Below are 21,958 nucleotides of genomic sequence, written 5' to 3'. Positions count from 1 at the left end.
TATATCCCCCCCCAAGCAGACACATCGATGGCTCTGAACGAACTTTATTTAACTCTCTGCAAACTGGAAACAATTTATCCGGAGGCTGCATTCATTGTAGCTGGGGATTTTAACAAGGCTAATCTGAAAACAAGACTCCCCAAATTTTATCAGCATATCGATTGCGCAACCAGGGGAGGAAAGACCTTGGACCATTGTTACTCTAACTTCCGCGACGCATATAAGGCCCTGCCCCGCCCCCCTTTCGGAAAAGCTGACCACGACTCCATTTTGTTGATCCCTGCCTACAGACAGAAACTAAAACAAGAGGCTCCCACGCTGAGGTCTGTCCAACGCTGGTCCGACCAAGCTGACTCCACACTCCAAGACTGCTTCCATCACGTGGACTGGGAGATGTTTCGTATTGCGTCAGATAACAACATTGACGAATACGCTGATTCGGTGTGCGAGTTCATTAGAACGTGCGTTGAAGATGTCGTTCCCATAGCAACGATTAAAACATTCCCTAACCAGAAACCGTGGATTGATGGCAGCATTCGTGTGAAACTGAAAGCGCGAACCACTGCTTTTAATCAGGGCAAGGTGTCTGGTAACATGACCGAATACAAACAGTGCAGCTATTCCCTCCGCAAGGCTATCAAACAAGCTAAGCGCCAGTACAGAGACAAAGTAGAATCTCAATTCAACGGCTCAGACACAAGAGGCATGTGGCAGGGTCTACAGTCAATCACGGACTACAGGAAGAAACCCAGCCCAGTCACGGACCAGGATGTCTTGCTCCCAGGCAGACTAAATAACTTTTTTGCCCGCTTTGAGGACAATACAGTGCCACTGACACGGCCTGCAACGAAAACATGCGGTCTCTCCTTCACTGCAGCCGAGGTGAGTAAGACATTTAAACGTGTTAACCCTCGCAAGGCTGCAGGCCCAGATGGCATCCCCAGCCGCGCCCTCAGAGCATGCGCAGACCAGCTGGCCGGTGTGTTTACGGACATATTCAATCAATCCCTATACCAGTCTGCTGTTCCCACATGCTTCAAGAGGGCCACCATTGTTCCTGTTCCCAAGAAAGCTAAGGTAACTGAGCTAAATGACTACCGCCCCGTAGCACTCACATCCGTCATCATGAAGTGCTTTGAGAGACTAGTCAAGGACCATATCACCTCCACCCTACCTGACACCCTAGACCCACTCCAATTTGCTTACCGCCCAAATAGGTCCACAGACGATGCAATCTCAACCACACTGCACACTGCCCTAACCCATCTGGACAAGAGGAATACCTATGTGAGAATGCTGTTCATCGACTACAGCTCGGCATTCAACACCATAGTACCCTCCAAGCTCGTCATCAAGCTCGAGACCCTGGGTCTCGACCCCGCCCTGTGCAACTGGGTACTGGACTTCCTGACGGGCCGCCCCCAGGTGGTGAGGGTAGGCAACAACATCTCCTCCCCGCTGATCCTCAACACTGGGGCCCCACAAGGTTGCGTTCTGAGCCCTCTCCTGTACTCCCTGTTCACCCACGACTGCGTGGCCACGCACGCCTCCAACTCAATCATCAAGTTTGCGGACGACACAACAGTGGTAGGCTTGATTACCAACAACGATGAGACGGCCTACAGGGAGGAGGTGAGGGCCCTCGGAGTGTGGTGTCAGGAAAACAACCTCACACTCAACGTCAACAAAACTAAGGAGATGATTGTGGACTTCAGGAAACAGCAGAGGGAACACCCCCCTATCCACATCGATGGAACAGTAGTGGAGAGGGTAGCAAGTTTTAAGTTCCTCGGCATACACATCACAGACAAACTGAATTGGTCCACTCACACAGACAGCATCGTGAAGAAGGCGCAGCAGCGCCTCTTCAACCTCAGGAGGCTGAAGAAATTCGGCTTGTCACCAAAAGCACTCACAAACTTCTACAGATGCACAATCGAGAGCATCCTGGCGGGCTGTATCACCGCCTGGTATGGCAACTGCACCGCCCTCAACCGTAAGGCTCTCCAGAGGGTAGTGAGGTCTGCACAACGCATCACCGGGGGCAAACTACCTGCCCTCCAGGACACCTACACCACCCGATGTCACAGGAAGGCCATAAAGATCATCAAGGACATCAACCACCCGAGCCACTGCCTGTTCACCCCGCTATCATCCAGAAGGCGAGGTCAGTACAGGTGCATCAAAGCTGGGACCGAGAGACTGAAAAACAGCTTCTATCTCAAGGCCATCAGACTGTTAAACAGCCACCACTAACACTGAGTGGCTGCTGCCAACACACTGACACTGACTCAACTCCAGCCACTTTAATAATGGGAATTGATGGGAAATGATGTAAATATATCACTAGTCACTTTAAACAATGCTACCTTATATAAATGTTACTTACCCTACATTATTCATCTCATACGCATACGTATATACTGTACTCTATATCATCGACGGTATCCTTATGTAATACATGTATCACTAGCCACTTTATACTATACTATGCCACTTTGTTTACATACTCATCTCATTTGTACATACTGTACCCGATACCATCTACTGTATCTTGCCTATGCTGCTCTGTACCATCACTCATTCATATATCCTTATGTACATATTCTTTATCCCCTTACACTGTGTACAAGACAGTAGTTTGGAATTGTTAGTTAGATTACTTGTTATTACTGCATTGTCGGAACTAGAAGCACAAGCATTTCGCTACACTCGCATTAACATCTGCTAACCATGTGTATGTGACAAATAAAATTTGATTTGATTTATAGTTAGTTATAAGCAGTGGTGTAGAACACCCCGGTGTGGGTATTGATAATCATACCGTTGGAATATCTAAATACCCTAGTATACTGTATAGTATACAGCAACAAACACTCAGATGGCACACAGGCCACATGGTTTAGACCCATAGTGATGGTCTTCAGGCAGTTCAAAGTGTCTGAATAATGCCTCTCACACACAGCCTTTTTATATCCACACATCCCACTTTAGTCCCCATTTTTATTCATTTGGAACCGACTGAAAACTCCCCACTGACTGTACTGTACCGACATGCCTCCCTCCCTCTCCTTCTCCTCCAGTTTGTCTTCTGCCAGGTGTGCTGCGAGCCCTTCCATCTCTTCTGCTTGGGGGAGACTGAGCGCCCTCTGGAGGAGCAGTGGGAGAACTGGTGTTGCCGCCGCTGCCGCTTCTGCCACACCTGTGGCCTCCAGCACCAGAAGACTAAAGTAAGGCTCTCCCTTTCGAATGATTTGAGTGAGTAACAGGCTATTTAGCGGTTTGAGATTGCGTATTTGTTTGTGGTCATTTCCTAGTAAGTAGATCAGTAGCGTCAGTCGACGTGTCTTCTCCTGCTTGTGGAAAGAAACGCATGAATGTTAATTCACGAAGCTAAAGCGAAACAACAAATTCTTTTGAAATCTCATAATGACACACCCTCATCTTCCTGAGTTATCAGATTGGGATGGGGATTTTCCAATATGCCACGGGGACTTTTCAGAAAATATTCATTACAGAACCAGTTACTTAATCATGCTGTTTACTCCTCTTTGTCATTCTAATCAGGGTTTTGATCCAGACAAATAAAGTATGTGTCCCAAATTGTTCCCTTTTTAGTGCACTACTTTTGACCAGACCAGGTCAAAACGGAGTACTCTAAATGTTGAATAAGATGTCATTTGGGACACGTACCTTAACAATATCATGATGAAGGCCTTTCGGAATGCACTATTGGGAGAAACTTCCCACCCCTTGTCTAGCCTTGATATATCATTATCCCTGTAACGTCTGGCTCTATTCAATGTCTTCCACAAAGAGGTAGAGAGATATTTACATTTCAAGGGTACTGAGAGCTTCAATGTTTGTCTAATTACAAAGTGAGGCAAGATTGGCAGTTAGGTTGCTAACTTGCTTCTCTCCACCTCTTCTTCCCCAAGCAGCAACTTCTGGAGTGTGAGACGTGCCGAAACAGCTATCACCCAGAGTGCCTGGGACCCAACCATCCCACCAGACCCACCAAGAAGAAACGAGTCTGGGTATGCATCACGCCATTATTTTCCTGCTCCCTCATCCAAGCAGTAAAATTCGGTTTTTGTTAGTGTATATCTGGCCAGCAGACCCAAAGGTTAGGGTTAGGCATATAGATTGAAATTGGTGAAGTTTAGGGTAAGGTTTAGACGGGTTAACTGCCTGCCTTTTTGTTTAACCATTAATTGTCATTGAATGAATTTGTCATGAATTCTCCCTCTGTGTCCTTGTTGTGTTCAGATCTGCACCAAGTGTGTTCGCTGTAAGAGTTGCGGGGCCACAAAACCCGGGAAGGCCTGGGACGCCCAGTGGTCACATGACTTCTCCCTATGTCATGACTGTGCCAAACTTTTCGCTAAAGGTGAGTCACAAGCAGGACCATAAATAATCATTTTGTATTGGTTACACTGGTGCTCCCAACTTAAAGTTAGGAGCACCACATGGAATTTAGGAACACCCAGAACCTTTTTTTACACAATTGATAGAGCCTGTATTGGGCTGCTTTTGAGATACTTTTGAAGCAATTTATTTATTTTTGCCCTAGAAATGAATATGTAACACTGTAAATACATATTTTGTTTATTATAAAAGCTTAAACGTTGATACGAATACCTGTCATTGAAAGTAGTCTTTTGTGGAATATTAGGTTTCTACATTGTGTAAAATAACTCTTCCTATTGTGACGCATTACGTAGAAAATGGTACACTGTCTCTTTAAAACGTCAGGTTTGTGATGACAACATGCAAGAGATCTGTCAATCATTGTCGTCCTGAAGAAGTTATGCCTTTTCCTTTCTGTGCCCCCCCCCCCCCCCCCCCCCAACCAGGTTGTTAGCCAGTCAATGAGGTAGCATGACTGAGCAAAGTGTAAACAAATGGTTAACCACGTCCACCCGTGACTACTTTTAGAACTGCCCAAGACATAGTTTATGAATGTGTAATGCGGTCTCGGCGAGCTGCGACAGGAACGTTAAAATGTTGCACCATTTAATATGGGTCAGCTCTTGACCTGGTTGGGCTTAGAGGCAAGCTGTTTTCGCTGTAGTAGTGGTGCAACCAGGACGCTAACGAATGTGCACTCGCTAGTTTCTCTAGGGCACTTGGAAACAACGATACATCGAAGCCCTGTCATTACAACAGCTATTTTTCTGGGAGATGATAAGTCACACAGTGCTCCCAAAATAAAACTCATGGTTGCACAGCAAAATATTTTGTTACAAATGCGACCAAATTGAGACCTCTGGTCTCAAGTAATGTAGAAGGATGTAGCTCTACAGTACTCGGGCTACTGTCTCACTGTCTACATCTGTAATTGACCAAGGAAAATGTCAAAAGCATTCATTAGGAGGCACACCGATATATAAAATGTTTTGCTACAGAAAACAATGTTTCTAGTCGGCAAAGTCCAGGTAGTCCCTTCTGGTTTCCGTCAGTTTTGTCCCTAAAGAACACGACCCTGGCATCTGTCTCTTCAGTACTATGAGAAGGGTTGAGTAGGGTTTGGGAGAGAGAATTTTTTTCTATGACCCAACGACTTGTGTTTTCCAGGTAACTTCTGCCCCCTTTGCGATAAGTGCTATGACGACGACGACTACGACAGCAAGATGATGCAGTGTGGGAGGTGCGACCACTGGGTCCACTCCAAGTGTGAGAACCTCACAGGTTAGCGGGCACTCTTGTTTCACAACTCGACTCACTGGAAACAATGCCATCTTTCAGTCTGTCTGTTTTTCATCACCTCTCCTGTTATGTGATACAGATTTGAACTCGGCACTGTTCTCTCATTTGGCTGCTATATGTTCACTACTTAGGGGCATTATATTTAAATGTGTTGATATCAATTTCAACTTCTGTTGATATACCCAAAAACACCTGTAAAATGCCTTTCTGCAGTCATATACTCGGCATGGATCTGTTAACACTTTTTGATACTGAGAATTGACCTGATAAATGAGTGTAGAAAGTAAACCTCCCTCTCTGCTCCCTTGCCTCCCACGACCAGACGAGATGTACGAGCTGCTGTCCAATCTGCCAGAGAGCGTGGCCTACACCTGCACCAGCTGTACGAAGCGCCAGCCGGCCGAGTGGAGGACGGCCCTGGAGAAGGAGCTGCAGGGCCTGGTGCGCCGGGTCCTCACCGCGCTGCTCAACTCCCGCACCTCCACGCACCTGCTCCGCTACAGACAGGTGAGGAGAGAAGGGGATATCGGGTTGCATGTTTAGGGCCAGGAGTTTTTCCTGACCGTGTAACTTCACCAGGGAAAGACTTAAAGCTCTGGTTATGGGGTGTAACCATGTGTGACAGGGGTCAGGAAAAACTCTGGGCACTGGAATGTCGGCTATAACTAGGGCCTAGAGTTTGTCCTGGTTTGGTCGCATGACCAGGGAAAAACACCTGGCCCAACAGATTAAACAGTGGCAAAAAGTATGTCAACCCTTTGGAATTACCTGGACTTCTGCATAAATTGGTCATAACATTTCAGTCACCACAATAGACAAATAGTCTGCTTAAACTATTAACACAAACAATTCTAAGTTTTCATGTCTTTATTGAACACACCGTGTAAACATTCACAGTGCAGGTTGGAAAAAGTATGTGAACCCTTGGATTTAATAACTGGTTGACCCTCCTTTGGCAGCAATAACCTCAAACAAACGTTTTCTATAGTTGCAGATCAGACCTGCACAACAGTCAGGAGGTATTTTTGACCATTCCTCTTTACAAAACTGCTTCAGTTTAGAAATATTATTGGGGTGTCTGGTGTGAACCTCTCTTGAGGTCATGCCACAGCATCTCAATTGGGTTGAGGTCAGGACTCTGACTGGGCCACTCCAGAAGTCGTATTTTATTCTGTGTTTGATTTACTTCTGTGTTTTGGGTCATTGTCCTGTTGCATCACCCAACTTCTGTTGAGCTTCAATTGGAAGACAGCCTTACATTCTCCTGCAAAATGTCTTGATAAACTTGGGAATTCATTTTTTGTTGATGATGGCAAGCTGAGGCAGCAAAGCAGCCACAAACCATGATGCTCCCTCCACCATACTTTACAGTTAGGATGAGGTTTTGATGTTGGTGTGCTGTGCCTTTTTCTCCACACATAGTGTTGTGTGTTTTCCTTCCTTCCAAACAACTCAACTTTAGTTTCATCTGTCCACAGAATATTTTGCCAGATGCTCTTTTGCGAACTTCAGACGTGCAGTGGCTTCTACCGTGGTGTCCTCCCATGAACACCATTAATGTATAGTGTTTTACATAACAGATTCGTCAACAGAGATGTTGGCATGTTCCACAGATTTCTGTAAATCTTCAGCTGACACTCTAGGATTCTTAATCTCATTGAGCATTTTGCGCTGTACTCTTGCAGTAATCTTTGCAGGATGGCCACTCCTAGGGAGAGTAGCAACCGTGCTGAACTTTCTCCATTTATAGACAATTTGTTCTACCGTGGACTGATAAACAGCAAGGCTTTTAGAGATTTTGTAACCCTTTCCAGCTTTATGCAAGTCAACAATTCTTAATCTTAGAGGTCTTCTGAGATCTCTTGTTTGTGGCATGGTTCACATCAAGCAATGCTTCTTATTAATTAGCAAACTCAAATGTTTTGTTTTAAAAAAAATTTATATGGCAGGGCAGCTCTAACCAACATGTCCAATCTCGGCTCAATGATTGGACTCCAGGTTAGCGGACTCCTGACTCCAATTAGCTTTTGGAGAGGTCATTAGCCTAGGGGGTTCACATACTTTCCCCAACCTACACTGTTTAAATGTTTAAATGATTTAGAATCAATATAAAATGTTTGTTTTTAATTTAAGCAGACTATTGTTGTGACTTAGATGACGATCAGATCAAATTTGATGACCCAATTTATGCAGAAATCCAGATCATTCTAAAGGGTTCACATACTTTTTTCTTGCCACTGTACATATTTTCTTTCTATGTCTGACGTGTTAGGAGAGCAAATGGACAAATAGATCAGATGTATTTTGTCATTTGACTGTCCCCACCCCCCCCACCCCATCTCTCGCTCTCTTTAGGCTGTGATGAAGCCGCCTGAGTTGAACCCCGAGACGGAGGAGAGTTTACCCACACGTCGCTCCCCCGAGGGGCCCGACCCCCCGGTCCTGACCGAGGTCAAGCCCCCCAACGACTCCCCCCTCGACCTGGAGTCAGTGGAGAAGAAGTTGGCCACCGGGCGCTACAAGTCTGTGGTGAGTCTAAAATCACATCCCACTCATGTGATCTCACAACCTGGCACTTTGAAAACACAATCAATCAACTGCCCCGCAAAAGTGGTTTTTATATTTGCAGACTGTGTTGTCTCAGTCCATTTCAATACTTTCATCCCATCCGCATCCACCCAGCATTGTGTGAGAACAGGAGCTATGTTTGTATGAGTGCAGAGCCACATTATCCACAGACACCTGAGTAGTGGCATGAATGCTCATCCCCCGGGGAGCTCTCTTCGCTCAGTTCAAACGCAGTTCACTGTCAGAGAGAGGGATGAGATGGAGGGCAGTGTGTCACTCACTCAGTGCGGTGTTTTCTCCTTTCTTTCAGCTTGAGTTCAGTGACGACGTTGTGAAGATCATCCAGATGGCCATCAACTCAGACGGCGGGCAGCCAGAGAACAGGAAAGCCAATAGCATGGTCAAGTCCTTCTTTATCCGGGTGAGGAGAGCCAACAGGAATTGGCCTACAGAGAGCTTGCTCAACCTCCGCTTCAGTAGTATGCTGAGGAAATATATAAATGCAACATGCAACAATTTAAGATTTTACTGAGTTCATTTTTATATTTTTATTGAACCTTTTATTTAACTCCCAACGAAATCATTCAATTGAAATAAATTAATCAGGCCCTAATCTATACTTTTCACATAACTGGGAATACAGATATGCATCTGTTGGTCAGCGATACCTTTTTTTATTTTTAAGTTAGGGGGGTTGGATCAGAACCAGTCAGTATATGGTGTGACCACCATTTGCCTCATGCAGTGCGACACATCTCCTTCACATAGAGTTGATCAGGCTGTTGATTGTGGCATAACAATGGGTCATAGGATATCGCCACGGTATCTCTGTGCATTCAAATTGCCATCGATAAAATGCAATTGTGTTCGTTGTCCGTACCATAACCGCACCGTCACCATGGTGCACTCCTGTTCACAACGCTGACATCAGCAAACTGCTCGACCACATGACGCCATACACCTGCTCTGAGGTTGTGAGGCCGGTCGGACGTACTGCCAAATTTTCAAAACGAAGTTTGAGTCAGTAGGGAAACATTCCATTCTCTGGCATTCTCTGGCAGTCGGCATGCCGATTGCGCACTCCCTCAACTTGAGACATCTGTCGCGTTGTGTGACACAATTGCACATTTTAGAATGGCCTTTTATTGTCCCCAGCACAAGGTGCACCTGTGTAATGATAATGGCTCTTTAATCAGCTTCTTGATATGCCACACCTGTCAGGTAGATGGATTATCTTCGAAAATTAGATGCTCATTAACAGGGATATAAACAAATTTGTGCACAATTTGAGAGAAATAAGCTTTTTGTGCATATGGAATATTTCTGGGATCTTTTATTTCAGCTCATGGAATATGGGACCAACACGTTGCATTTATATTTTTGTTCAGTATACTAGTATTCGCCCGGATTTCAAAAGTAGGGCACTATGTAGGGCGTAAGGTGTCATTTGGGATGAAGCTATAGCTGTTTGCTTTTGTTTCTATTTGAGTGCTTTTGTTTCTATTTGAGTCATTTTGGGTTATGTTAAGACAGTGGTGCTAAGCTTTTGACACAGTTTAAGTTTATATTCTTAAACTATTTAAAAAATGCCCAGGTCTGAGACTACCTTTTTTTTTTTTTTTTTTAAAGGGCCCAATGTATGTTTTTATCTCCATATTAAATCATTTCTGTTTAACAATTTAAGTTCCTTACTGTGTTTTTCAATTTAAAATGGTTTTAAAAAAAAAAAGAAACAAAAATAGCCTCTTAGCAAAGGGCAATTTCTCAAGCAAGAATTTGGCTAGGAATGTCAGTGGTCAGAGTGGGGAAGGGAAAACTGAAAATGAGCTGTTATTGGCATAGAGGTTTGGAACGCTTATTGGTCTATGAACTAATTTACCGCATGGCGACATCACCATGGAAGGCCAAAACTCCATCCCACCAAAACAGGCTGACATTTCAGCTGGTCTTTTCAAACTGCTCTTAACACTAAAAGGACATTTTCATAATTTTCACAGTATTACTACAACCTCATAGTGGAGAAATGTATAGAAAACATGCAACTCAGGTTTTTGACTGCAGTGGGCCTTTAACGTCTATTTTCCCCGTCTCTGTTGCAGCAAATGGAGCGCGTATTCCCTTGGTTCAAAGTCAAGGAGTCCAGATTCTGGGAAACGCACAAATTCTCCACCAAGTGAGTGTTTATAACAGCAACATATCAATGAGATTACACAAGAGTCTAATAGATCGGTACACATGCTGCCTGTCGCATTAATGATTCATATTGAAATGACACACTGAATTATTGTTACAGTAGATTATGACTTAATATACAGCTTATATCCTAAGTGAACTTAACTTTTCAATGTACTGTCTGATACTCCCATGCGTTGTAGGCCCCTATGTAACTGTGTAAACACTGACTGACCCGCTCGAGGAGCCAAGTCCATCTGAATGTTTAGCTCTCTTCTTGCCATAGATCATGAATTGTGCATGCTCCCACTTCCATTGTGTGAAGGGGGCCAGCCCGTGTCCCTTTTGTCATAATGAGCTTTGAACACTCCTCTGCGGTCGACCTGCGGATTCAGCAGCACCGGTTTTAGTCCTGCCTTCCAACCCCATTTTGTTGATTTTTTTTTAAATATTTAAATTGCGTGTAGCAGCTATTTCTCAATGCCAGAAACGCATATAGGAACTTGGAACACCCCAAGAAAACATTCCCAAATCAAAAACTCATCTTGATTTTTTTTTTTTAATAATACTTTTAATACTTTTTTTAAAACTTTTATTCTATAAGTTTCGTTTGAGGTTTTTTTCCAAATCGGCTCTAACTACGGAAACAACTCGACAAAGCCTCGTGGTCAGCATCGCACAGTGAGGAATTAAAAAGCCATGCTCACCCTTCATAAACTCAGTGGTAAAAACAATGTAAGAAACAAGTTGTGGCATAGTAGTATGGAGCTAGCTAGCAATTGCATAGGAAGTGTTGCTGCACCCTACCACACAAAGCTTGGCCAGCTTGAATAAACAAGTGCCAGTGTGCCTCTATAGCAACGCAAATTAAACACTTTGGGAAAAGTGCGATACATTTGTAAGAATGAGGCGGACAAATTGGGCGTCTACTCGTCAATCTGCGGGGCACACCGATGGAAGGGGGGCTTCAGCGAAGCATTGCTTTTCAAAGTGGATGCTGTCCCTACCAACAACGTGGCTTATAAAGTATTAAAAACAGCCAGCGCATTATTCAAGGCTTCACCGTGTAAGTGAAAGAGCTAGCTTATTACAACCAACTAATTCCAGCAAGTGGAAGGGGGAGAAAGTAAGGAACTTGTCTGTCAGCCCTGCATTAAAGAACAAAATTGGCTAAAGAAACTGGTGATAAGTGAAGTATACTAAGTTTAATTTAAGGGCCCAAAAATTGACAGCTGCGCCATACAGGTTGCAAAAGAGTTGAAGAGATTTTTGATGTACCGATTCCATGGCATATGGTTTATGAACTGATACACAATGCTGGATTCAAAACTTCATTTTTCAATTTAAATTATTATACAAAATTATTGCAGTAATGATATATGGGATATAGCCTTCCCAGATCAGAATCATTAGGTATTTTGTTTTGGTACTGTCTGTATGCAGCGTCTTCTTGGTCGCAGGTCCAGGAAGAAGAATTGCAATGTTTACCTGGAACTAACTGCAAATAGCCCTGCTGGCAATTTTTTTTAAAGTCAGTCAATCGATGGAAAGTACTCTTATCAAAGATTGTTTCTTGAATTTACAAAATGTACAATCTATGAGAATAGAAAGGTTCAGAACTTTTTGTGAAACAGCACAGTTGAAAAAAGGATGGGACTAAAAACAAACATAACTATTGTAAACTGCATCTGTAAAATGTATATAATATGTAGAAGCCTTAGTAGTTGTCCATTAGTTTACTCCAATTAGGGGAGGGATCAAATCTAATCAAATGGTATTTCACATGCCCCGAATACAACAGACCTTTGAATGAAATGCTTACGTACAAGCCCTTAACCAACAATGCAGTTTTAAGAAAAATTATACTTTTTAATTAAACACTTGAGTAAAATAACAGTAGTGAGGTTATATACAGGGGGTACCGGTACAGAGTCAATGTGCGGGGGCTCATGTTAGTCGAGGTAATTTGAGGTAATATGTAGAGGTCGACCAATTTAACCGGAATGGACGATTTTTTTTAATTAGGGCCGATTTCAAGTTTTCATAACAATCGGAAATCGGCATTTTTGGACACCGATTTGGCCAAGTTTTTTTAGAAATGTTTTACACCTTTTTATTTAATCTTTATTTAACTCGACAAGTCAGTTAAGAACACATTATTTTCAATGACGGCCTACGAAAGGTGGGTTAACTGCCTCGTTCAGGGGCAGAAGGACAGATTTTCACCTTGTCAGCTCGGGGGATTCAATCTTGCAACCTTACAGTTAACTAGTCCAACGCTCTAACCATCTGCCTCTCATTGCACTCCACGAGGAGACTGCCTGTTACGTGAATGCAGTAACCGAAGGTAAGTTGCTAGCTAGCATTAAACTTATCTTATAAAAAAAATAAAAAAAATCATAATCACTAGTTAACTACACATGGTTGATGATATTACTAGTTTATCTAGCGTGTCCTGCGTTGCATATAATCGATGCAGTGCGTATCGTTGCTCCAATGTGTACCTAACCATGAAACATCAATGCCTTTCTTAAAATCAAAACACAGAAGTATATATTTTTAAACCTGCAAATTTAGCTCAAATAAATCCAGGTTAGCAGGCAATATTAACCAGGTGAAATTGTGTCACTTCTCTTGTGTTCATTGCACGCAGAGTCTATGCAACAGTTTGGGCTGCCTGGCTCATTGCGAACTAATTTGCCAGAATTTTACGTAATTATGACATAACATTGAAGGTGGTGCAATGTAACAGGAATATTTAGACTAATGGATGCCACCCCTTAGATAAAATTTCGGAACGGTTCCGTATTTCACTGAAAGAATAAACATTTTGTTTTCGAGATGATAGTTTTCGGATTTGACCATATTAATGACCTAAGGCTTGTAATTCTGTGTGTTATGTTATAACTAAGTCTATGATTTGATAGAGCAGTCTGACTGAGCGGTGGTAGGCAGCATTCATTCAAACAGCACTTTCGTGCGTTTTGCCAACAGCTCTTCGTTGTGCATCAAGCATTGAGCTGTTTGACTTCAAGCCTATCAACTCCCGAGATTAGGCTTGTGTAACCGATGTGAAATGGCTAGCTAGTTAGCGGGATGTGGGCTAATAGAGTTTCAAACGTTAATCGCTCTGAGGCTTGGAGTACTTATTTCCCTTGCTCTGCATGGGTAACGCTGCTTCGAGGGTGGCTGTTGTCGATGTGTTCCTGGTTCGAGCCCAGGTAGGAGCGAGGAGAGGGACGGAAGCTATACTGTTACACTGGCAATACTAAAGTGCCTATAAGAACATCCAATAGTCAAAGGTTAATGAAATGCAAATGGTATAGAGAGAAATAGTCCTATAATTCCTATAATAACTGCAACCTAAAACTTCTTACCTGGGAATATTGAAGACTCATGTTAAAAGGAACCACCAGCTTTCATATGTTCTCGTGTTCTGAGCAACGAACTTAAATGTTAGCTTTCTTACATGGCACATATTGCACTTTTACTTTCTTCTCCAACACTTTGTTTTTTCATTATTTAAACCAAATTGGACATGTTTCATTATTTATTTGAGGCTAAATTGATTTTATTGAAGTATTATATTAAATTAAAATAAGTGTTCATTCAGTATTGTTGTAATTGTCATTATCACAAATACATTTAAAAAATTGTCCGACTAATCGGTATCGGCTTTTTTGGGTGGTCTTCCAATAATCGGTATCGGCGTTGAAAAATCATAATCGGTCAACCTCTAGTAATATGTAGGCAGAGAGTAGCAGCAGTGGTAAAAGAGGGAATGGGGGGGGGTGGGGGGACAATGCAAATAGTCTGGGTAGCTGTTCAGGAGTCTTATGGCTTGCGGGTAGAAGTTGTTAAGACTTGGCGCTCCGGTACAGCTTGCCGTGCTGTAGCAGAGAGAACAGTCTTTGACTAAGGTGGCTGGAGTCTTTTTGACCATTTTTTAGGGCCATCCTCTGACACAACCTGGTATAGAGGTCCTGGATGGCAGGAAGCTTCGCCCCAGTGATGTACTGAGCCGTATGTACTACCCTCTAGTGCTTTGCGGTCAGAATCCGAGCAGTTGCCATACCAGGTGGTGATGCAACCAGCCAGGATGCTCTCGATGGTGCAGCTGTAGAACCTTTTTGAGGCTCTGAGGACCCATGCCAATCTTTTCAGTCTCCTGAGGGGGAATGGGCTTTGTCGTGCCCTCTTCACAACTGTCTTGGTGTGTTTGTACCAGGATAGTTTGTTGTTGATGTGGACACCAAGGAACTTGAAGCTCTCAACCAGCTCCACTACAGCCCCGTCAATGAGAATGGGGGGCGAGCTCGGTCCTCCTCCTTCTGTAGTCCACATCATCTTCTTTGTCTTGAACACTTGGAGGTAGATGTTGCTATCCTGGCACCACAAGACCAGGTCTCTGACCACCTCCCTATAGGCTGTTTCATCGTTCTCGGGCATCAGCCTACCACTGGTTTGTCGTCGGCAAACTTAATGATGGTGTTGGAGTCATACCTGGCCATGCTGTCATGGGTTAACGGAGTATAGGAGGACTGAACACGAACCCTGGAGGGGCCCCCATGTTGAGGATTAGCGTGGCAGATGTTGTTCCCTACCCTTACCACCTGGGGGCGGCCCGTCAGGAAGTCCAGGATCCAGTTGCAGAGGGAGGTGTTTAGTCCCAGGGTCCTTAGCTTAGTGATGAGCTTTGAAGGCACTACGGTGTTGAACGCTGAGCTGTTGTCAATAAATAGCATTCTCACGTAGGTGTTCCTTTTGTCCAGGTGGGAAAGGGCAGTGTGGAGCGCAACTAAAGGTGCTTCAACAAAGTACTGAGGGGAGGGTCGGAATATTTCTGTAATATTTACGTTTTTTTATGGGTTGTTGTGTGTAGATTGAAGGGGGAAAAACCATTTTTAATCAGTTTTAGAGTAAGGCTGCAACTGAATACTTTCCGAATGCAATGTATATATTATTTACTAAACAGAACCAACTACATAAATATCTGATTAGGGTCAATTATCTGCTAGCTTGGCCTTTTTTGTGTTTTGGCTAATTAAAGTTGTAAACCCAATTTTTTTGTGAGTCGTTCAGAAGATTATAATTTACATTTTGGATTGTCTGCGCTCTTGAAAATGTACCAAATGCACTGCTTTGGGGTATAACGGTTGTGTTTGAGAGTCATTGCCAATCTGTGTTAGACCTTGTTCATATGTTCTTGCTGTACTTTCTTGAAGTACTGTATTCACTGATCTAAAATGTAATAATTGGTGAAATCAATGCAGTGTGAACTGGCTTTCACCAATTCAATCTTGACCCTTCAAGAGTGGAAGGCCGGAAGGATGCGTTTATATACGATTCAGAGCGGGTCTGAGTCTATACCTGTCTGTTTTTCTTGCAGCAGTGGCCTCCTCCCCAACGCTGTGTTGCCCCCCTCCCTGGACCACAACTATGCCCAGTGGCAAGAGCATGAGGAGATTGCCCGCGCCGGGCAGCCCCTCAGGAAGAAGATCATCCCGGCCCCTTGCCCCAAGACCCCCGGAGAGCCCTACTCCCCCCCTCCGACCCGGCCTCTACTTCCGCAAACACCCCCTATGCTCCACGGTGAGTCTGCTCAACACAACTATACAAAAGTAGTGCACCGTTCCCTATATAGGGAATAGGGTGCCATTTGGGTTACACACCTACACTAAGTATTTAATGGATACACTTTTTGATACGGTTTCAGTTGCAGGAAATTATGTGTTTGTGGCTTGCTTTCTTGTCTCTCTCTCAGACCTGAGCTGTGAAGACAGTCCTGAGCTGCTCCCACCCCCTGGCGTCAGTGACAACCGCCAGTGTGTGCTGTGTCTCAAGTACGGAGATGATAACACCAACGTAAGTCAAAGTTGGGCTAAACACCACCTTAGCAGTCGTGATTTGTCGTGGTACAGCTCTTGATCGTGTTCTTTGTGCTTGTGTCTGGTTTCAGGAGGGCGGCAGGCTGCTGTACATCGGGCAGAACGAGTGGACCCACGTGAACTGTGCCCTGTGGTCAGCCGAGGTGTTTGAGGATGATGATGGCTCTCTGAAAAACGTCCACATGGCCGTGATCCGAGGGAAACAGTTGGTAAGACTAATAAACCAAAATACCTATTTGTATGAGATGTACAGTGCTTTTGGAAAATATTCAGACCCCTTGTCTTTTTCCACATTCTTTTACTTTACGGCCTTAGTATAAAATTGATTAAAACAACAAAAAGTCCTCTGCAATCTACACACAATACCCCATAATGACAAAGCGAAAACGGGTTATTAGAAACTTTTGCTTTTTTTTTTTTATTTATTTATTTTTTTATAATTTTTATTCCTTTTTCTCCACAATTTTGTGGATAGTAGCTACTATCTTGTCTCATCGCTACAACTCCCGTACGGGCTCGGGAGAGACGAAGGTTGAAAGTCATGCGTCGTCCGATACCCAACCAGCCGTACTGCTTCACAGCGCGCATCCAACCTGGAAGCCAGCCGCACCAATGTGTCGGAGGCTACACCGTGCACCTGGCAACCTTGGTTAGCGCGCACTGCGCCCGGCCCGCCACAGGAGTCGCTGGTGCGCGATGAGACAAGGACATCCCTACCTAACTCGGACGACGCTAGGCCAATTGTGCGTCGCCCCACGGACCTCCCGGTCACGGCCGGTTACGACACAGCCTGGGCACGAACCCAGGGACTCTGATGGCACAGCTGGCGCTGCAGTACAGCGCCCTTAACCACTGCGCCACCCGGGAGGCCAACTTTTGCTTTTCTAAAGTATTCAGACCCTTTGCTATGAGGCTCAATTGAGCTCGGGTGCATCCTGTTTGCATTGATCATCCTTGAGATGTTTCTACAACTTGATTGGAGTCCACCTATGGTAAACTCAATTGGTTGGACATGATTTGGAAAGGCACACACCTGTCTATAGAAGGTCCCACAGTTGACGGTGCATGTTAGAGCAAAAACCAAGCCATTAGGTCGAAGGAATTGTCCGTAGAGCCCCGAGACAGGATTGTGTCGAGGCACAGCTCTGGGGAAGGGTACCAAAACATTTACTCAGTATTGAAGGTCCCCAAAAACACAGTGGCCTCCATCATTCTTATATGGAATAAGTTTGGAGCCACCAAGACTCTTCCAAGAGCAGGCCACCTGGCCAAAATCGGAGGGAAAAGGATTTGGTCAGGGAGGTGACCAAGAACCTTATGGTCACTCTGACAAAGCTCCAGAGTTCCTCTGTGGAGATGGGAGAACCTTCCAGAAGGACAACCATCTCTGTAGCACTCCACCAATCAGGCCTTTATGGTAGAGTGGCCTTACGAAAGCCAGTCCTCAGTGAAAGGCAAAGCCATTTGGAGTTTGCAAAAAAGCACCTAAAGGAATCTCAGACCATGAGAAACAAGATTCTCTGGTCTGATGAAACCAAGATTGAGCTCTTTGGCCTGAATGGCAAGTGTCACGTCTGGAGGAAACCTGGCACCATCCCTAAGGGTGAAGCATGGTGGTGCAGTATCATGATGTGGGGATGTTTTTCAGCAGCAGGGGCTGCTAGTCAGGATCACAGCGAAGATGAACGGAGCAATGTCGAGATCCTTGAATGATTTTGGGCTCCCGAGTAGCGCAAAACTGCAACTCGGAGCAAGAGGTGTCACTATAGTACCTGGTTCGAATCCAGGCTGTATCACATCCGACCGTGATTGGGAGTCCCATAGGGCAGCACACAATTGGCCCAGTGTCGTCCGGGTTTGGATGGAGTAGGCAGTCATTGTAAATAATAATTTTTTTCTTAACTGATTTGCCTAGTTTATTTACTAAAGGTGAAATAAAATAAAACATTTAAAAAATGTTTAATGAAAACCTGCACCAGGGTGCTCAGGACCTCAGACTGAGGCAAAGGTTCACCTTACAACACAACAATGACCTTAAGCACACAGCCAAGACAACGCAGGAGTAGCTTCTGGACAAGTCTCTGAATGTCCTCGTGGCCCAGACTTGAACCCGATCAAACATCTCTGGTAAGACTTGAAAATAGCTGTGCTTCAATGCTCCCCATCCAACCTGACAGAGCTTGAGAGGATCTGCAGAGAAGAATGGGAGTAACTCCCCAAGTACAGGTGTGCCAAGCTTGTAGCGTCATACTCAAGAAGACTCGAGGCTGGAATCGCTGCCAAAGGTGCTTCAACAAAGTACTGAGTAAGGGTCTTAAACTGAAATATCACATTTACAAAAGTATTTTTTCATTCTCAACCTATTTTTGCTTTGTCATAATGGGGTATTGTGTGTAGATTGAGGGGATTATTTTTATTTTTTTTAAATACATTTTAGAATAACGCTTTATCGTAAATTTGTTTAACTCCAGGGGTCTGAATACTTTGCGAAAGCTCTTATTTTTAGTAAATGGATATTCCATCTTTTGTGTGTATGTGTGTATATATATGTGTGTGTGTGTGTGTGTGTGTGTGTGTATTCATTTAGTATGTGGACACCCCTTAAAATTTGTGGATTTAGGTGTTTCAGCCACGCGTTGCTGACAGGTGTGTAAAATTGACCGTACAGCCATGCAATCTCCATAGACAAACACTGGCTGTAGAATGGCCTTATTGAAGAGCTCAGTGACTTTCAATGTGGCACCGTCATAGGATGCCTCCTTTCATCAGTTCGTCAGTTGGAGCGATAAATCGTGCTTCACCATCTGACAGTCCAACAGACAAATCTGGGTTTGGCGGATGCCAGGACAACACTACCTTCCAAATGCATAGTGCCAACTGTAAGGTGTGGTGGAGGAATGGTTCATGGTTAGGCCCCTTAGGACCAGTGAAGGGCGATCTTAACGCTACAGCATACAATGATATTGTAGACGATTCTGTTCTTCCAACTTTTGGCAAGGCCCTTTTCCTGTTTCAACATGACAATGCCCCTGAGCACAAAGCGAGGTCCATACAGAAATGGTTTGTTGAGATTGGTCTGGAAGAACATGACTGGGCTCCACAGAGCCCTGAACTCAACCCCCTCAAGCACCTTTTGGGATGAATTGGAACACTGGCTGCGAGCCAGGCCTAATCGCCCAACATCAGTGCCCGACCCCACTATTGCTCTTGTGACTAAATGGAAGCAAGTCCCTGCAGCAATGTTCCAACATTTAGTGGAAAACCTTCCCAGAAGAGTGGAGGCTGGTATAGCAGCGACGGGGGGACCAAATCCATATTAATGCCTATGATTTTGGGATGAGAGGTTTGACATGCAGGTGTCCACATACCTTTGGTCATGTAGTGCATGTTTCACTTGAAAACGCATGTTGCATTACTTGGTTCTGTGCATAATTTACATTGTGTCTTCAATTATGCATGCTCTTGATACTAAATATGCGAAAGTGTCTTTAAAAAAAAAAATCATAATTATTATTACTCAAATGACCTTGAGTTGTTGTTGTTGTTGATTATCTATGTCTAATGGCAGTGTCCTGTGATGTTTGTTTTCCTCTCGGCAGCGCTGCGAGAACTGCCAACGTCCCGGCGCAACAGTGGGCTGCTGCCTGACCTCCTGCACCAGAAACTACCACTTCATGTGCGCCCGGCAGCGCCAGTGTGTCTTCCTGGAGGACAAGAAGGTCTACTGCCAGCGCCACCGGGACCTCATCAAAGGAGAGGTGAGAAAAAAAAGCTGAACGCCTTCCTTCTCCAGCCCACCTCCCTTACGGGGCGGCAGGGTAGCCTAGTGGTTAGAGAGTTGGACTAGGAACCGGAAGGTTGCAAGTTCAAACCCCGAGCTGACAAGGTACAAATCTGTCGTTCTGCCCCTGAACAGGCAGTTAACCCACTGTTCCTAGGCCGTCATTGAAAATAAGAATTTGTTCTTAACTGACTTGCCTGGTTAAATAAAGGTAAAATAAAAAAATAAATTACCCATACACAAACAAACATCTGGAAATACCAACACTTTACAGATAAAAATGTTGATTCAATGTCAGTTTTATTTTTTATTTTTTTTAAGCTCTGGCTTACTGGTAAAAGGTAAAAACAACATGCATGCAATTAGCCCGTATCGATCGAAATCATACTGCAGCATGGGTCAAACTGTGGTCATGGTGAGGAGAAGGGCGCACTTGTAGGTACTTTGTTTGAAATGCATGACTTCCTTGCCCAGGTGGTGTCCGAGTCTGGCTTCGAGGTCACGCGGAGAATCCTAGTGGACCTGGAGGGGATCAGCATGCGGAGGAAATTCCTGACCGGCCTTCAGCCGGAGAACATCCACATGATGATAGGTGTGTATGTTTATATTATCCCCCTTCACAGCCATATATAGAGATCTCTATGGACTAGTCCCAAACAGCACCCTATTTCCTATTTATGGCATTACTTTTGACCAGGAATCATAGGGCTCTGGTCAAAAGTAGTGTACTTGTATAGAGAATAGGGTGCCGTTTGCGACGCACACTACATATGGCTCTGCTTACTCTGTCTGTAACCTCTCCCTGGGACCCGCAGCCGTTATCTGATCATATTTGATCTATTCCAGAGCTATGCAGCACACCTGATTTTTTTCAAATGGTCGACTGATCATCAAGTCCTTGAATTAGGTGAATGAGCAGTGCTAGTTCAGGGCTTTCCCAAAGTAGTGAAACAGCCAGGGGACGTCCGCGGCGTTTTCAGACACTAGCTGGCCCAACAAACATGTTTCTGACTGGCCTCCTTGGATTAGGGGCTCTTAACTTTTTTTTTTCTTTTTTTTTTCCATCGCAGGCTCCATGACCATCGATTGCCTTGGAATACTGACCGAGCTCTCGGATTGCGAGCGCAAACTCTTCCCCATCGGCTACCAGTAAGTACACACAGTGCTGCGCCTGTCTTTTTATGTGAAGCAGTCCGTGCAACAGAAGACTGATCAATTTGCTGGTTTCTGTCAACACAGGTGTTCCAGGGTGTACTGGAGCACTCTAGACGCCCGGAAGCGTTGTGTCTACACCTGCAGGATCCTGGTGTGTCGTCCCACTGTGGTGGAGCCTGACCTGAAGAGTGCTCTTCCAGAGGAGAACCGCACCATCTCCCACAGCCCTTTTACGCCCATTTTAGGTGTGTGTGTGTGTGTGAGCCAGAATGCTGCATCACTACATTATTAATTATTCAAATTTATGCGGCACTGCATTTGGTCTAGTTTGTTGCCGGCGTGTAAACGCATTCAATACGTTTATTTGACACGTGCACAGGGTACAGCAGGCAGAAAACTGTACAGTGAAATGCTTACTTGCAAGCTCTTCCTCCAAAATGCAGTATTCTGAAGAATTGATTGCATTAAACTTTTCATTGACAGACAAAGCCCTGTCTCCGGTGCCCGATCCTTTTGACTCTCTGAAGCCCTCCAACCGCCTGTCCCTGCTGCCCTCCAGCCCCAATCCTCCTAAAGTTTACACACGAAACAGGCACCCCAGCTACCCCCCGTGCCAGCGCTCCCCTGGCTCCAGACCACTTCCATCCCCAGGTATCTTCAAACTCTTTACCCCATTTACCTCAAA

At 44.5% G+C, this 21,958-nt stretch overlaps 1 protein-coding gene across 2 annotated transcripts in view; it reads left to right on the top strand.

Annotated features, from left to right (window-relative positions):
* LOC139386363 (histone-lysine N-methyltransferase 2A-like) overlaps positions 1-21,958 on the top strand; it is a 56,632-nt gene that overhangs the window by 22,311 nt on the left and 12,363 nt on the right. The window contains exons 10-25 of one of the 2 annotated variants that reach the window (XM_071131906.1): positions 3,084-3,230; positions 3,942-4,037; positions 4,270-4,390; positions 5,578-5,691; positions 6,032-6,216; positions 8,065-8,238; positions 8,588-8,698; positions 10,377-10,450; positions 15,839-16,041; positions 16,214-16,314; positions 16,409-16,546; positions 19,937-20,095; positions 20,593-20,710; positions 21,189-21,267; positions 21,358-21,518; positions 21,757-21,924. In XM_071131906.1, the coding sequence (XP_070988007.1) occupies positions 3,084-3,230; positions 3,942-4,037; positions 4,270-4,390; positions 5,578-5,691; positions 6,032-6,216; positions 8,065-8,238; positions 8,588-8,698; positions 10,377-10,450; positions 15,839-16,041; positions 16,214-16,314; positions 16,409-16,546; positions 19,937-20,095; positions 20,593-20,710; positions 21,189-21,267; positions 21,358-21,518; positions 21,757-21,924 (2,149 nt within the window). Of the gene's footprint in view, positions 1-3,083; positions 3,231-3,938; positions 4,038-4,269; positions 4,391-5,577; positions 5,692-6,031; positions 6,217-8,064; positions 8,239-8,587; positions 8,699-10,376; positions 10,451-15,838; positions 16,042-16,213; positions 16,315-16,408; positions 16,547-19,936; positions 20,096-20,592; positions 20,711-21,188; positions 21,268-21,357; positions 21,519-21,756; positions 21,925-21,958 lie in introns of both variants that reach the window. The other variant, XM_071131905.1, reaches the window with a different exon arrangement.

This window comes from Oncorhynchus clarkii, chromosome 27 (genome assembly GCF_045791955.1).
Source record: "Oncorhynchus clarkii lewisi isolate Uvic-CL-2024 chromosome 27, UVic_Ocla_1.0, whole genome shotgun sequence".
Lineage (NCBI taxonomy): Eukaryota > Metazoa > Chordata > Actinopteri > Salmoniformes > Salmonidae > Oncorhynchus > Oncorhynchus clarkii.
Note: the sequence above shows the minus strand (reverse complement) of the source record. Positions and strands in the feature narration are given on the sequence as shown.